Source organism: Acanthisitta chloris, unplaced genomic scaffold, assembly GCF_000695815.1.
Source record: "Acanthisitta chloris isolate BGI_N310 unplaced genomic scaffold, ASM69581v1 scaffold25979, whole genome shotgun sequence".
Lineage (NCBI taxonomy): Eukaryota > Metazoa > Chordata > Aves > Passeriformes > Acanthisittidae > Acanthisitta > Acanthisitta chloris.
Genome location: NW_008692314.1, coordinates 1940 through 17748, shown reverse-complemented (window position 1 = coordinate 17748; position 15809 = coordinate 1940). Strand labels below are relative to the sequence as shown.

Below are 15809 nucleotides of genomic sequence, written 5' to 3'. Positions count from 1 at the left end.
CTCCCCAGCCTGGCTCTGTTCCCTTGGGAATTCCCTCCCCAGCCTGGCTCTGACTCCCCTTTGGGCTCTCCCCTGGGATCTCCTCCTGAACAGCCCCAGCTCCCCCAGGGATGTGGCAGAGCTCAGTTCCCACCATGGGCTGTAGTTCTTTGATCCCATATCATTCCTGAAGAAATTTGGGTTCTCCCTGTGCTCTGCCACAAATAAACCAGGCACTGCTCCCGTGTCAAGCACTGCTGGTTGAGAGTGACCCAGAGCTCCCACGATCAATCACAGCGTCGATGAGCAACCTGTTTAGGTTATCAGAAAAAAAATACAGCAAATGGCAGGGAAAATCCTGGTCTGAGCCCCTCATTATCGAGGTGTGCATGATGCTTTGAAGGACCTGCTGCAGGTCTGAGAGTGTCTCCCCAGCCCTGGGATCCTCACCTGTGCCTCTGCAGGTTGTGGCTCACGGTGCTCAGTTCTGTGTTCCCTCCAGAGCTGTTTGAGAAGAAGAACTACGAGCTGAGGATAGCAGGAGGTGCCGTGAGGGATCTGCTCAGCGGAGTGACCCCGCAGGACATCGACTTTGCCACCACAGCCACACCAGCAGAGATGAAGGAGATGTTCACCTCAGCTGGTGTTCGCCTGATCAACAACAAAGGGGAGAAACACGGAACCATCACTGCCAGGGTTGGTTTGGCACTGGAGCTGGGTCTTTTCTGGCTGGCTGTGGATCCAGGAGAGAAGGGCTTGTGTGCTCCTTGTGGGTTAAAGCGTCACAGAGAGGGTTGAAATGGAACCCTGCTCTGAGGCACGGAGTGTTTGCATTAGTCATGGTGTAAGTCAATTAATTGCCATGTTTTCGTTCATTTTACCCGTTAATGTTGCTGTGTCGTCACTAGAAAAGACAGTGTAGGGTGCCCACACTTAGGAGAATGTGGGGGAGTTTCTCCTAGTGTTTCCTGCTCCTGATTTCCCAGGTTTTTTTAGTATAGAATCACAGAATCGTATCCTGCAAGGGCAAACAGCTCTGCCACGTCCTTTGAGTCAGGCTGGGAGAGCTGGGGGTGCTCCAGGCCCTGCTGCTCCCACCTTGCTGTGCCTCTCAGTCTCTTCACACAATCAGTCAGTCGATCGTGTTGGACAAGACCTCTGAGATCAAGTCCAACCTCTGATCTCCTGCAGGAGGATCCTGAAGGCAAACAGACAGCCCAGGGTTGTTTTTAGGAGTTCACGTTGGTCTGTTGGTTTGCACATCTGCAGCTTGAGCTGTAACTCTAGGCAGACACTTGGCTGGAGGCACAGGGAGCTTGGCCCTTGCTCTCACTGTGTGTTGAAGTAACTGTGTGTGTGTTTGCAGCTCCAGGAGCAGAACTTTGAGATCACCACTCTGCGGATCGACGTGGTCACCGACGGGCGACACGCCGAGGTGGAGTTCACCACCGACTGGCAGAAGGATGCTGAGAGGAGGGACCTCACTGTCAACTCCATGTTCTTAGGTGGGTGCTTTCAGCAAACCAAGCCAGTAAATTCTGTTTCCATTCTGTTTGTCCTGCCCTGAGCTGATCTGACAGATCAGTTTGTCTTCTGTGTGGTCACATGAGGGTGTTGAGTTCTGTCAAACACCTTAATCGACTCATATTCTTCTCTTTTCCTTCTTTTTCTAGGCTTGGATGGGACACTCTATGATTTTTTTAATGGCTATGAAGACTTGAAAAGCAAGAAAATCAGATTTGTAGGGAAGGCAAGTGAGAGAATACAGGAGGATTATTTAAGAATCCTGAGGTACTTCAGGTGAGAGGTTTTGCCTTGTTAGATAAGACATGAACCGCAGAAGGTTTCAGAACATGCAAACAAAGATCAGTGATGTATAAAGAGTTGTAGTTGTCATATTTCCTGTCCAGCCTAGATGATTTCATGATCTAAGTGGAATAGTTGTTCTTGGCCTAACAAATGTATACAAACCATCAATAACCAGCAGAGGTTTGTTTGGCAGGTTTTATGGAAGGATTGCAGAGGAACCTGGAGATCATGAGCCCAGTACAATGCAGGCAATCAAAGAGAATGCCAAAGGCTTGGCTGGGATATCAGGAGAGAGGATTTGGGTGGAGCTGAAAAAGATTCTGCTTGGAAATCATGTGGATCACTTGGTGCAACTTATGTATGAGCTGGATATTGCCCAGTACATAGGTAAGGTGGAGATTGGTTTCCTGCTCCTCTGTCATGTGCAAACAGAACTTGCAGCATGGCAGAGTGAGTGAAAACTTGGGCTTACTCAGAAATAAATTAGACTTTATTTTCCTCCTGTGTTAACACCCACATTTCTTGCTAACCCTTGCACTGTTCATGTGTGCCCTTAGGGTTACCACCTGATGGGAACTTAGAGGAGTTTTCCAGAGTCGCTAAACATATCCAGGCTCTGAGTCCCAAACCAATGACTGTTCTGACAGCCTTGTTCAAAGCCAAGGATGATGTGACAAACCTTGACCTGAGGCTGAAGATCTCCAAGGAAGAAAAAAACCTCGGGCTGTTCCTGGTGAAGCACAGGCAGGAGCTAACCAAAGCTGTGGGGCCAGAGCCGCTGAGGCCGTACCAGGACTTCCTGATGGATGTAAGTGTGTTCCTTTGCTTTGGTTTGGTCTGCACAGGCAGCTGAACTTGCAGTTGAGGTGACTGGTGGAAAGGAAGAGCCAGGTCGGAGCCATTTCGTCAGCAGGTTTGGCTCTTGGCCTTGGGCAGCTTTTTGCCAGGGGTTTAGAGACCATTTCACCAGAGGGATGGGATGTGCTGGTAAAAATCACTAACCACACTTGGATTGTTCCCAGTGTAACATCACAAAACCTGGAACAACACCTTTATGATCAATTAACACCTGTGTTACTGGTACCAGGTGCTCGGAGCAGCCTGGGCTAGTGGAAAGTGTCCCTGGCCATGGGGTGAGATGGGCTTCAGGCTGAGTTTTAGTTGTGAGGCAGGAGAGATGCAACGTGTCCAGATCCTGCCTCGTCAGGTGTCATGGGAATAACACAGTGCTCAGCACTTTCTGCTGTTTCATACTGAATCCTGTTTTCCTCTCTGCTCCCAGTCTAGGGAAGCCAACACAAACTCCAAGATCTTTGAGCTGCTGAAATACCAAGGGGAAGAACAGCTGTTGAAAGAGATGCAGGAATGGACTGTCCCTTCTTTCCCCGTCAGTGGCCACGACCTGAGGAAGATGGGGGTGTCATCCGGCAAAGAAATCGGAGCAGCCTTACAGCAGCTGAGGGATGAGTGGAAGAAGAGTGGATACCACATGGACAAAGAGGAACTCTTGAGCTGCTTGAAGAAGCCATGAAATGGAATGCTGAGAGTGGCCCAGGTGGGACTGAGAGCCAGGAAGGATTGTCACTCACCGAGTGGCTCCTGTCACTGAGGCATCACTGCAGCAAGGAGAGGTATCACTTTGTGTAATGTAAAATGTTGCAGGCCAAATGCCACATTTGCTTCCTCTCCTTGTTGTATTTAGTGACCTTACCATGATTTCAGGGCACTCAGGATTTTTCTTGTTCTGACTTTCTATATCTAAACAAACACCCAAAAAAAGGTGTTTTTATCCCTGAGATAAAATCATGGAATATTGTTGTGCCTAGGACAGTGACAGTGTCTGGAAGCAATGAGCTTTAACTGAGCTCTGTGTGGTTAGAGCTGGATACAGATGGAAATACTATCTCCAGCAGTTCCCAGCCAATCTCACCATGTAAAACCAGGATTGGTAGAGATCCTGGGATTCCAGAATCAATTTCATATGAAAAGGTGACTTAGCTTCAGGATCAGGAACTTCTTGTCTCTTCAGTAACTTAGCCCTGAGTAGCTACACCCATGGGAAGCTGGTGAAGGGTTCTAAGTGTGTTGTCAGCATCACATGTTGAAATTTTCCTACCAAAACTTGGGAACTAATAAAACCCTTGGAGTTCATTTTGCTCGGATCTCATTTTCCAGCATTAGATGGCAGCACCAGAGCAGTGCTGCCACAGAGCAGCCTGGGGGCGTTCAGACAACTTCCAGCTGCATTTTTCTCTCTTAGGGAGTCAGTTCTTTACCTCCGTCATTCTGGAGGTAACTGGGGTCATTCTGGAGGTAACTGGGAACTCCAGGACAGCAAGGGAAGTGCCGTTTGCTAATAAGACAAATCTAAGAGCATGATGGCTTTTAATTTGATGATGTAATTACACTGAAGCCTCTGTGCAGTGTGTTGAGCTGCTGGAATGGTGGGAGGGGGAGAAGGGATGCAGTTTTGTGCTCTGAAGATTCCTCTGCAGACCTCACAGGCTGCAGCTCTGGGGCAAAGTGTGAACACTTAGCCTCCCCCCCAGAGCTGCTGTCAGGTCAAACAGCACTTGCAGGGAGGAGTTTTAAGTGCTCTGAAATATTGGGAAATTCATACAAGGAACCAACTTGGAAGTGAAGCTGAGAATTTCTCAGGTGGATTGAAGCAAACAGGTGAACACAAGAGATGAAGGATTGAACACTGGATTTTGATCATAGGAATGACAACCTACACTCTCCATGTAATTCCTTACCTTCCCTGGCCTGTGCCAGTGGAGCCTGAACAGTCTTTGAGGCAAAACTCTTCCACTCACATGGATTTTTGCAGCCAACCTGCTTAAAACACAACATATCCCCCAGCAATTCCTTTTCCCCACCCCAACAATCAGCCAAACCGCTGAGTTTTGAAACAAATCAGATTTTATTCTTTGCAAATGTTTGCAAGCAACAAGAGTCATCAGAAAAGTTGTCCCAAAAGGCAGAGAGAGGAAGAGTTAAAGCAGAGACTGTGCTACCCTCGAGCAGCTTCACAGAGCAGTTAGAGGTGACAAACAGTGAGAGGAACAAGTGAAGTGCAGCACAGACAAAAACAGCATTATTAAAAACCAAACATCTGAACATGTTTCAGCCCCAGTGAGGAACTGTGGTTGTACCTGCTCATCAAGATGGAACTCAGGTACATGAACACTGGCAATAGTACAGGCTCTGACTGTGCTGATGCTGTGGCAATGATGGCTTGAAAACAGTCTGTGCTCCATGAGCTGTGACCAGCCAAACCTGCTGCCTGCAGGACACTGTGCCTCTGCCCCCCACTCCAGCCCCACAGCACAGGAGGGAGGCACAAACACCCCCTGGGGCAGCAGCCAGCAGGGCAGGCAGATCAACCCTGCAGGAAGCTCCACATCCACCACTCGATGGGGTAAAACCATCATAAAGTGTGGCTCCCTTGGACTCAGCTCTCACATCTGTAATCATTTCCACAATCCCAACCTAATGGTGTTCTCTTCAGAGCAGAGAGAAGCATGAAAGCCACTGCAGCACTGAGCCAGCCCCAGAGCTGCCCTGGGATGGTTTCACCATGCAGGACTCACCAGTGACCAAACCACACTGGTGTCCAACCTGGCAAGTGTCACAGGCTTCGACAAGGCAAAGATTACTCAGGTTAGGCAGATGGAACAGCATCACCAACGATGGAAGTAATTAGTGCTAAGTTTACTCCTGATTGTATTAGTTTACATCTGACTGTACACACACAATCCCCAAATATGCCTAATTTGGATCCAAACTTTGCTAGCTAACACCATTTTAGCTGAGGCAATCCAGAAGACTCAGCCAAAAACCCACAGACCTTATGAAGTTCAGTGATAGCTGAGAAAGTAATTTGGAAAACCCTTTCCCCATCCCACACCAAACAGGTGGAAACACTCTCAAACTTCTTGCCCAGCCCTACTGAGGCTCACAGGAATGACAGACACGAGGGATGTGCAGGGGGAAATAAAGCAAGATGTGCTGGGTGTGCAGGGGTGAGGCACAGCCAGGCACGGCCTCAGTGGCTATCCTAACATTCCCAGTCTCCCCCTCACACTGGTGCTTGTCATTTCAGCCCTCCCAGAGCTTATTACAGACCATCATCAGAATGCTGTCTCCAGGCAAACGAGCCATCACTCACCTGTGTGTGCCCACAGCTCCACCCCAAGGATTGCTCTGCACGGCCCACTGCCAAGTCAGAGCAGTGCCCACAGAATTGAACAGGAATTCAGGGTACCTGTGCAGGGAATGAGAGTGGCCACAGAAGCACAGAGGTAGGAAGCTTCAAAGGGCTAAACCTGAGTTACACAATCGTTAGTTTCTACACACTCAGCGTGACAAACACCTCAGCAGCTTCTCAGCTTCCTGCAGGGTCACACCTGGGGCCTGCCCAGCTGCAGGCACCACCACACCCTGGACCCAGCTCCCTGCAGCGACCTGACAGGGAACAGGCAACTGCTGGCTCATGTCTTAAATCTCCTGTAGTTTTGTGTCACTGCATTAGCAAGTGAAGAACTAAAGAGTGAATGGTAAAACTTCATCAGGAAAACAAGTGTGTGTGTGCCCAAACACCCTGCAGAGAGCTCCAGCTTCCATCACCAAAGTGCAACCTGAGGGGAGAGAATCCCCAAAAAATCACTGGCAAAAGCTGCCCCAGTTTGGCACCTGATTTCTGGAGCACAGACACAAACACCCCCAAACCCAACCTCCCCTCAGAAAGATCTGCCTTTACTTCTGCTTGATTTAGAACTCCTCCTCTTCGTGAGGTGACAATTTTACTGTGTGATCTGAAAGGGGAAAAGAGAAAACGCATTGAAGAGATGTTGCCTCCCTCTTGTCACAGTAAATACTACTGGAAAATCCCCTGGGCTGGGTGTCTTCAGAGTCCCTCCCAGGTCCCCAGACAGCTGTGCTGGAAGTTAACCTTCACAGGAATCACTCCAAGAAGCAACTGAAGCACATTCAGCAGAACATGGCAAGGTTGGTTATGCTCTGGGACTGACCTGTGTATTGTTTCTAAACAGTTTAAAATCGAAGACTTCTAAAGTCAAAGAGATTAAATAGATCAGACAACTTGTAAGGAACAACTTCACAGGGTTCCATCCTGGAAGGCAGCAGCACCTCCTGCCACCGACACGAGCAGCTCAGTGTCACTCAGACACTTCAGTCCTGTTCTCTCTCTGATGGTTACTCAGCAAATATCTGAGAAAGCACAAGCAGAAAACCTGAAGAACTTCACAGAGTTAGAAACAGGAACTCTCAGCAAAACCACTTGTGTGTCATGGAAAAGGCTCTGCAGCAAGGAATTGGCATCTACCACCATGTACATGTACTGCATATCAGACTCTGCTTCTCCTCGGTTTAGTTCCTGCCCATCCTCTTCCTCCGTGTGGGAATTACACTAGGAAGGATGAAGTTCAGTCTTGAGTCTGTCCACGTGGATCAGAGACTTCTGGTGTCTCTGTCCACATGGATCATCATTTCTTGGTATCTCTGTCCAGGTGGATCAGAGGTTCCTGGGTGTCTCTGTCCACAGGGATCACCATTTCTTGCTGTCCCATGCCACCTCAGCTCTCACTGTCAGGACTCGGAGTGCAGAGATGTGCACCACACCCGGATGTTCCTGCTTGTTCCCGTGGGTTGGTGGGTGTGAGTTCTTGGGGGTTTTGAGGTCTAAGGAAGCATCAGAAGCAGAACTGAGCAGATGCACTTGAAGGGCCTGTGCACCTCCAAGGCAGGTGAGCAGGTCACAGGCAGAGCAGTGGTGTTCGATCGTGGCCGGAGTCTTCCTCTCCCTCTGGGATCCGGGGCAGGAGGGCAGAACGTGTCAACCCCCAGAACTTCTGAGGGGACATCTCCTTCTTGGTGGCTGTGAACTTCCAGCCCATGTGGTTCCCACAGATCCTGCACTGGGCTATAGTCCAGGCATACCTACCAGACACACACCAAATAGGATGATGTTAACACACAAGGAAAAGGCAACTGAAATCCTTCAGCACAGAAGTCCCAAGGTGGATTTGCAAAGCCTCCTCAGGACTCAAGTGCCCATTTCCCACCTAAAACCCTGCAGAGCTCAAAGAACCTGAAGAAACCTCCTCAAACTCCTCACCCCAAGGCTGCCTTCAAAGAGAGGAAGCAACTGAAGCTTTTTACTCATTAGCACGAGGTTCCAGCAGTGTGAGGAAACACAGAGGGCCCTGAAGGGTCAGAAAATGGTTCTCAGGGTGTTACTTAAGAGGAATCAGAGTGATTTTGCCCTGTTCCAGACAACAGGAACTGCATTCCCACACCCACAGAGCTCTTCCTTAACACAAGCCACAACACGAGTATTTCCAAACCCTCCCAAAGAGCTGAGAAAACACATGAGGCTGAGCAGTATTAACTCAGATATCTATCAGAAGCCACAGGTTTCCTTGAGGAGGGTGCAAAAGTGTGTGTGCTGTGCCAGAAATGCCACACACCCTCCCAGCCACGGCATCCCTGGTGCAAGGCCTGCTGTGGTGAGGCAAAGCTTTACAGCCTGGCACTGAGTTCTGCTGCTGTGTAAGAGGCCACAAATAACTATACACTGTACATATACTACACATACACTACAGTGATACGGGATATGTACACTGCATTTATAAATTATACTGTATGTGTTTTATATATACTGCAATAGAGACAATAAAATGCATTATGCTACTAAAAATATTCTACTTAAATACCTAAAAATACTATAAATATAGAATAAGTACAGTGCACTGAATTCATCTCCTCTGACTGCCACCTGCACTCCACGCTCAGCGCCGCGGGACGACGACTGTGGCTGCAGCTCAGACAGAGCTCTACCCACACCCTGCAGACATGCTCAGCCCTGGGCTGTGTGACCCTCCAGGCTCACCCTGGGAACCAGCTGTGCTCGGTGGAGGCTCTGCCACTGAGGCTGAGGTTGGAGGCTCTGCACACCGTCAGCGTCTCGTGGATGTAGCCGTGGGGGTTGACGTACGCGGCCATGGGCCCACACAGGGACAGGCTGCAACACACAGAGCTCGGTCAGGGCTGGCAAGGGAGACTGGCAAACTGCTGAGCAGCTGCTCTGCACAGCACTTCAGGCTCCAGGGACAGACACAGCCTTAATTCCAGTATTGAACACTGACAGGGAGTGCAAAATGTTGGTCAAATCTTGCCATTGCAGAGAATTACGTGGCAGACTCATCACTTCCTTCCTTTTATATAGCAGCCACCAAGGAAAGGAGGCAAAACCTAACCTGAGGAGTAAGCAAAACTGTTCACTCACTGCACCAACTTCTCACCTCCTGCTCAAGTGCAGCACACAGACACAGGAGGAATTGTGGCTGCTGCAGTCCATCATTTGATTAGAAGATAAGAAATGGCTTTTAATTACCACATCAGCTCCTTCTCACGCTGATGAAGTGTGGGGAGCCTTTGTTACACCAGGACATGCTCTAACCTTCACACCATCCCAGGGCCTGGGCTGGTTCAAGCAGTGACAGGAGTGCCAGAAGCACCAACTGCGTGGAAAAAGCAGTGATTGTCACTGCTGAACACAGAGGACATGGTCCAGGTCACATACAGAATGGAACACACTGCAGGGACAGGAACACTCAGAATGAAGAGGGGTCACAGTGCCCAGTGCCATGAACAGGCACATTCCCTATACACCATCCCGGGAGCCTCTCTGTGCCACCCAGTCTGCATTCCAGCTGCTGTGGGGCTTGCTGACACACACAGGGCAGGCTGAAATGCTGAGCAATAAACTTGGGCTCTGATGAGCAATAACAGGATGAAAAGTCTTCTGCCTCCCATTCCGATTCCAAACTCCTCAGCCCAAGGTGTGCACAACACTGACTCCTGTCACCTTCACTGGTGATGCTCAGGTTTCCTGACTTTGGCTAGAGAGGCTCAATCTGCTTTGCTGTATGAAGGACCTTCCTGTAAATACTTCCACTGGACTGGAGCTGTGGAGGACACAGCAGCTACAACCCCAGCAAAGCTGCTTCACTGTGCCACTGTGCTGACCCAGAGCCCCCAAAGACAGAGCAATAAACTCACCTGAATATTTCATTCTTGGTGGTTATTTCTGTGTCCTGGCACTGCTTACAACACAGAGATGTGCACTGGGAAAGGAGAACAAAGAGGTAATTTCATTCATTCCAGGCAAACGATGAAAATGTCTCTCCCCTGCCCTCAGAACAGATTTGGTACCAAATTATATTTTGCTTATCTGAGCAGAAGTCACTTAGGTTTTCTCTTTCTATCAAAGGAAAACTCTCTTTTCATGCATTTTACTTACTTAAGCATTAATTGTTAGCTAAAAGACAAACCAAACTATTCTTTCCCCACATAAAAACCCACACACAGAATTGGATCTGACGACACAAAGGCAATAAATGAGTCAAACCTTCTAAGGTCTGAAAGCTAATTTAGATAAAACAACCTTTGCTCTTCTAAAACACAACACAGAAAAGGCAGATGAGTACAAATGCAATCATTAAGTCCTTCTAAAATCTGAGGTTACTGTAGATCAATGAGTTTAATTTCCTCACAAAAAATAGGTAAAACATATTGATCTTTCTCTCGGAGATTATAACAGATTAATCCATCTTCTACAGTTTGTACAGAGCAGAATGGACAATTCATCACTGACACTGCCCACAAAATAAGCACTTAAGTCAGCTGAGCAGAACTCCACTATTAATTTTCAGGAGGTGCTTTACTCCTCCTTACTTGTAAGAGTGAAATCACCCCAAAAGGATCTGGACATCACTGGGACAGGTCCCTGTGTGAGAGTGAATCCCCTTAAAGCCTGGGGGACACCACAGCTGGTGGCTCTGAGCTCTGACTGCTGCACTCCCCTGGGCATGCTGCAGAGCTTGCTGCTCATCTCAGCTCCTGTGCTGAGTGGCACAGGCTGTGCCCACACCCCAGCACACTGCTGACTGTACAGTCACTGTTTGTCACACACAGGTCTCTCTAATCCCCTCTCCCCTGCCAGGCACCTTTAACACTGACTATCACTCCTCTTTTAAACCACTGCTCACAGATTGTGACCTACTGCCCACACAGCACTCAGAACCCAATTCAGCCAACACTTATCCCATCTCTCCACTCCAATTAGCACTCTGGAGTGGCATTCACGGCAGTGCTGTCCCTGTGAGTCATGTGCCTTCCTTGAAAGCAGCACAGGAACAGGTAACAGCAGGAAAAGCTATTAAAAACACAGTATAATTCACTGATACCAAAGACAACTCACTGACACCAAAGGAAAATGGACCATGTCTAAGCATCAGTTATGTTACTAGAAATCACATCCTGAACACAATGAAACATGCCAAGTCCTTCCTTCATAAGCAACCCAAAGTGCAGGCTCTGTGCCAGAGCTCTCAGTTAAAAACTGGTGGATTAGACCAAAATGATGTTGCTAAGACACCCTGTAAAAAGCCTTAATGCCCCGACCATTCTCACAGAGATGCAGAACAGTCAAACACATTTACAGGCCAAAATGGCACATGTTGATGAAGGAAAGAGTTTTGGGGTGTAGGTTAAAACCAACTTTCCCTCAGCAGCACCTGAACATCAGAATATTTTCAGCTTCTCACTCAGGAAACTCAGAGCCTGAGGCAAAAACCTGTCCATTCCTCTCAGAGTTTGGAAGAGATGTTTCCTGTCTCATTTCCCTGTACCTTCCCCTTAAAACTGAACTTAGGCAAGAGGAACAAAGCAGCACATTTTAGGCAGACAAAATTTCCTCTGCTCTGGATCCAGTAGACAAACCCACTGTTACCATTAAGAAAATATATATTCTTACAGAGACTACTGCACGAAAGTAAAACATTTAGAGCACCACAGGGCCACAGCAGTGGGAGACAGGCTTTGGAACAACCTCACAAGAGCTGCCCCACGAGTCTTTTGCCAGAAATCCTTTTAGTCCAATGTTTAGGTTTATACTCAATACTGCAAAGGTTTATCTTGTGCTACAAACCCCCCAGGTTTCCAAGGCAGAATGACCCTTGGCTGTGGAGTCAGTAACAGGTCATGAGGCTCTTAAGGTACTAAGGCAAACACTGAACTTATAGCACCACCTCTTGGCCGAAAAAGTGCTGCGAGGCACTGACACGGAGAAGTCTCAGTTTCCTGTTTCCTGCCAGGCATCCCCAGCACCGAGAGCTCGTTCCAGAGCTCAGCGGCAGGAGGACACCACAACACCCAGATTCACCCTCGGGAAGGAGCAGCTGGAGGTGCCACCCACTCGCTACAGACTGCAGGAGGCCTGGTGTGTTGTGTCAGGGCAGTGTGGTGAGGGGCCAGCACCCACCCTGTTCATGATGTCCAGCTCGCAGCGCAGCCGCTGCACGGCGCTGCCGATCTTCAGCAGCTGGATGCGCAGTCCATCATCAATGGGCAGGCAAGCAGCCACCCTGTAGGAGAAATCTGGGGACCAGAGAGCTCTGTTAGGAGGGAGCACAGGCACCAAACCTACTCACAAAGAGCTGACTGCCTCAGCCTTGCTTGCTCAGGAAATTACCCCAATAACCACCCAAATCCGAGCCCGTGACCTCACCCACTGCTGACCTGTCTTCTAAACACGTGGCCTTACCTATGGGGTTGGATGGAAGAGATTCATCTTTGAGATTTTCATCCCACTCATGGAGTTGCCTCTTGACTCTTTCCATCAAGGTTTCCTTTTGTTAGAAGAAAAGCCTAGTTTAAATACACAGGTATTTCTGGGTTCTTGGGGAAAGAAAAAGGGAAGCAAAATGCAGAGTAAGCTATTTTCCCTAAGTGGAGATTTGAAGACTTACAATCATTACAGACTCATTTTGTAGCTGTGTATTTTAGGTTAAGGGCAGAGCAGGGTGGGAAATGGGCCAAAATGAACCAAACTATAGTTAGAAGTAAGGGGACACCGTACAAGAGTCAGAGCTGCACAAACACCACCCTCCTGCCTCTCACACCAATCCCTTCATGCACTTACATCTATAAAGAAATGTGTGCTCTCAAAGAGCAAACTCCAACAGGAAAGACAGACCAAGAGCACTCAGCACTCTGGTCAGGATGCTCACCTGCAGCACACAGGACAGAAGGGCAGGTGTGTGCTCTGAGACAGCACAGCAGGAACCAGAACCTCTGGGATCCCTCCCAAACAGCTGCTCCAGCAGGAGGAACAGCCACACAGAGGGCACAGCCCTCCCTGATCCTTTCACACTACACCGAAAACTATGAACTTCTTGGAAAATGTAACTTATGAGCCAAAAAATTAAACCTTTTATATTACCCAACGGTTAGATATTAAAACTAAAAAACTAACTGCAGGTTACTTGGTAGCACATAAGGTGAACTTACAGCATCGTAGAGAGAGTAGAGCCAGGGAGGCCAAGATGTCAAACTTGCACAGTGGAACTTCCTCTGAAAGCAAAACCACACGTATTTACTCTTCCACACTAGCAGATTTTAGGGACAGTTCTTGTTTGAGCAAGTAAAAGAGGAGAACGACCTGATTACTTAAAGATACAAGGAATTATCACCATCTGGACCAGCACTTCAATGTGAAGCTCCCAAACCCCTTCCCAAACACACTGAGCTAAGGCTTCTGCGCCAGACAATCCCTGGATTTCCTCAGAGAACCTCTCTCTGATGATTAGTGGCAGTCAATTCTGCCTTTCAAAAGAGCATCTCTCTGCAATGCAGACAGTTCAGAATGGAAGTGCTATTAGACAGTGCATCTGTTGCTGAGTCTCCACCAGCTGTCCCTGAACCACCACATTTCCACCAGTGCAGTGTTATCTGCTTCATTAACCAACTCTCTGCAGTGGCTTCAGAGAGCTAATCGAAATCATTAGCTCAGATGAACTTGGTCAAGAACTCTGAGATCAAAACTTCGGGGCTTTATTTGTTTGGGTTTGAGGGCACAGAGTTCCAAAACAAAAACCAAACAGATCTAAAACTTCACTGCATGTGACAAGGAGGAGTTTCTGGGATTCTATATGGAGGTAGTTTTAAAGGTCTCTGCTGAGGCAGAAGATTTTAAGGTATCTTCCCTTCTATGTCACTGCCCACAACAGTGAGTGAAATGATAATACATATGGAAACTGGCACAGGTTGGACACACAAGCTGTGGCTGCCCCAACCCTGGCAGTGTTCACAGCCAGGTTGGATGAGCCTTGAGCAACCTGCTCTGCTGGGAGGTGTCCCTGCCCAGGGCAGGGGCTGGGTCTGGAGGAGCTCTGAGCTCCATCCCAACCCCTTAACTTTCTGTGACACAGCATCCCAGTGGTGCCTCCTCCTCCATGGATCAACAGATGGAATTTTATACTGATTTTCAAAATACCACCCAAAAACCTCAGCCAAATCCACACAATTAACTCCTAACCTTCTGGTACTTCTGCCACCACTGGTGTATGGCTGTGTCTTGCCAGGAGGTGGGTTTGGGGGAGGGAAACACGTGGCGCCTGCTGAGGGACTGCAGCTGCACTGCTGACATGGTTGGGGGCAGCACCCGCTCAGGAAGGATCTGCACTTTGGCCTGTTGGATTCTGAGAACAGAAAGGAAAAGATGAGGTAGACACATGGATGCAAGAGGTGAAAATGGGTTGTACTGCCCATAAAACCATGGGCTTGTGTGACAGATGCATCACTACACAGACTAGAGGGTTTAAGCAGCAATTCGGTCCATCCCATTTCTGAAGCTGTAAGTTGTGAATCTGATGTAAAACTGATGTAAGTCACTTTACCTCAGAGAACAGACAGTGTCTGCAGCACACCAAGTGCACACTGTGCTGCCACAGGGATTGCCTCAGGCCCCTGGCTACACCATTAAAGCCCCTGTGCTGACTGGACTTTGGTCTACTTAAACTGGAGACAGACACAACCTCAGTGTTTCCTTTAAACACCAGAATTAGCTGTTCTCCATATATCTTTGTCTTGGCATGCAGAAATCGACAAAGATCACCTTTTCCATGGGATACAACAGGCTAACTCTGTATTTCAGAGCACTAAACATCTGTTGGGCAGACATATCTGATGGACAGAAATACAGACACTGGCAGTGGCAAAGCAGAACATTCCGCATCTCAGCACTACAGATGGAGGTTTTGTCTCCTCGAGTTACCTATAAGCTGCCAGTGAGCTGTTACCTCTCACACCCTCCAAGAGGCAGTTCAGCTGAAATGCCCTCGAGTTACCTATAAGCTGCCAGTGACCTGTTACCTCTCACACCCTCTGAGAGGCAGTTCAGCTGAAATGTAGTTTGTTATCTTCAGACCATAAAAGCTGATGTGCTCAGCTGGAGGTCCAAATCAGCAGAAATAGGATATAGGCTCTGATCAGATTTTAATATCCCAACCACCAGGTCACCTTTCCCACACAGAGCTCTGCGGCTGCTGAGAACTGTGTCTGGTGGGACAGACTTCACGTTTTACCAGAAATCCTGGAACACTGAGGTGTATGTTGTGACCAATTTCCAGTTTTATTCCAGGGGCAGCACTGAACTGACAATAAACTATGAGATGATGTTTTGCCATGAGCAATTAGCAATCAGAAACACCAAGAGTCATAGGAATGTCCTTGCTAAGCAGCTCTGGACACTGAATTCTCAAAGCTGCTGTTGCTCAGTGTCCAAGCACTGCCACCCTGTGACCAAGCAGTGCTTTTCCCAAGCTGGAAAATCTGCAGTGTGTGCTTTGGAGTCAAAGGTCAGAAACAGGAAGCAGCACAGGTACTCTTCACTTCTCATGCTGCAGGCAATCACAGCATGAAAATGCTGAGCTCTGACTGCTGCCAGGCATCTATCTACCCTGAAAACTAGCAGAACACAGGTGATTAGCCTCAGATTGCCAGATCTGGAGCAACACTTCATAAGCCTGGCAGGAAAGATTACAGGACCCCCAGCAATTGTGCTAAGAACTGCCACATGCTGCCAGGATCAGTGCTGGAGCCTGCACCCCTGGGCAGGGACACTACACAGGCTCGTGGTGCTGGGCATGATGTCA

At 48.4% G+C, this 15809-nt stretch overlaps 2 protein-coding genes across 2 annotated transcripts in view; one reads left to right on the top strand and one right to left on the bottom strand.

The window, feature by feature from the left end:
* Window positions 1–481: 481 nt before the first annotated feature.
* TRNT1 (tRNA nucleotidyl transferase, CCA-adding, 1) lies at window positions 482–3319 on the top strand (the record flags this gene model as incomplete). Its single annotated transcript, XM_009082625.1, has 6 exons — window positions 482–675; window positions 1346–1484; window positions 1653–1779; window positions 1982–2175; window positions 2346–2596; window positions 3071–3319. Coding segments are annotated over 6 exons (1154 nt in total), but the record flags the coding sequence as incomplete, so codon positions are not given.
* A 4246-nt stretch (window positions 3320–7565) lies between these two features.
* CRBN (cereblon) overlaps window positions 7566–15809 on the bottom strand; it is a gene marked incomplete at its 5' end in the record, with an annotated part of 10109 nt that continues 1865 nt past the window's right edge. The window contains 7 exons of the mRNA XM_009082624.1: window positions 7566–7749; window positions 8702–8833; window positions 9874–9938; window positions 12137–12252; window positions 12419–12503; window positions 13165–13227; window positions 14192–14354. Of these exons, the coding sequence (XP_009080872.1) occupies window positions 7566–7749; window positions 8702–8833; window positions 9874–9938; window positions 12137–12252; window positions 12419–12503; window positions 13165–13227; window positions 14192–14354 (808 nt within the window). The remainder of the gene's footprint in view (window positions 7750–8701; window positions 8834–9873; window positions 9939–12136; window positions 12253–12418; window positions 12504–13164; window positions 13228–14191; window positions 14355–15809) is intronic.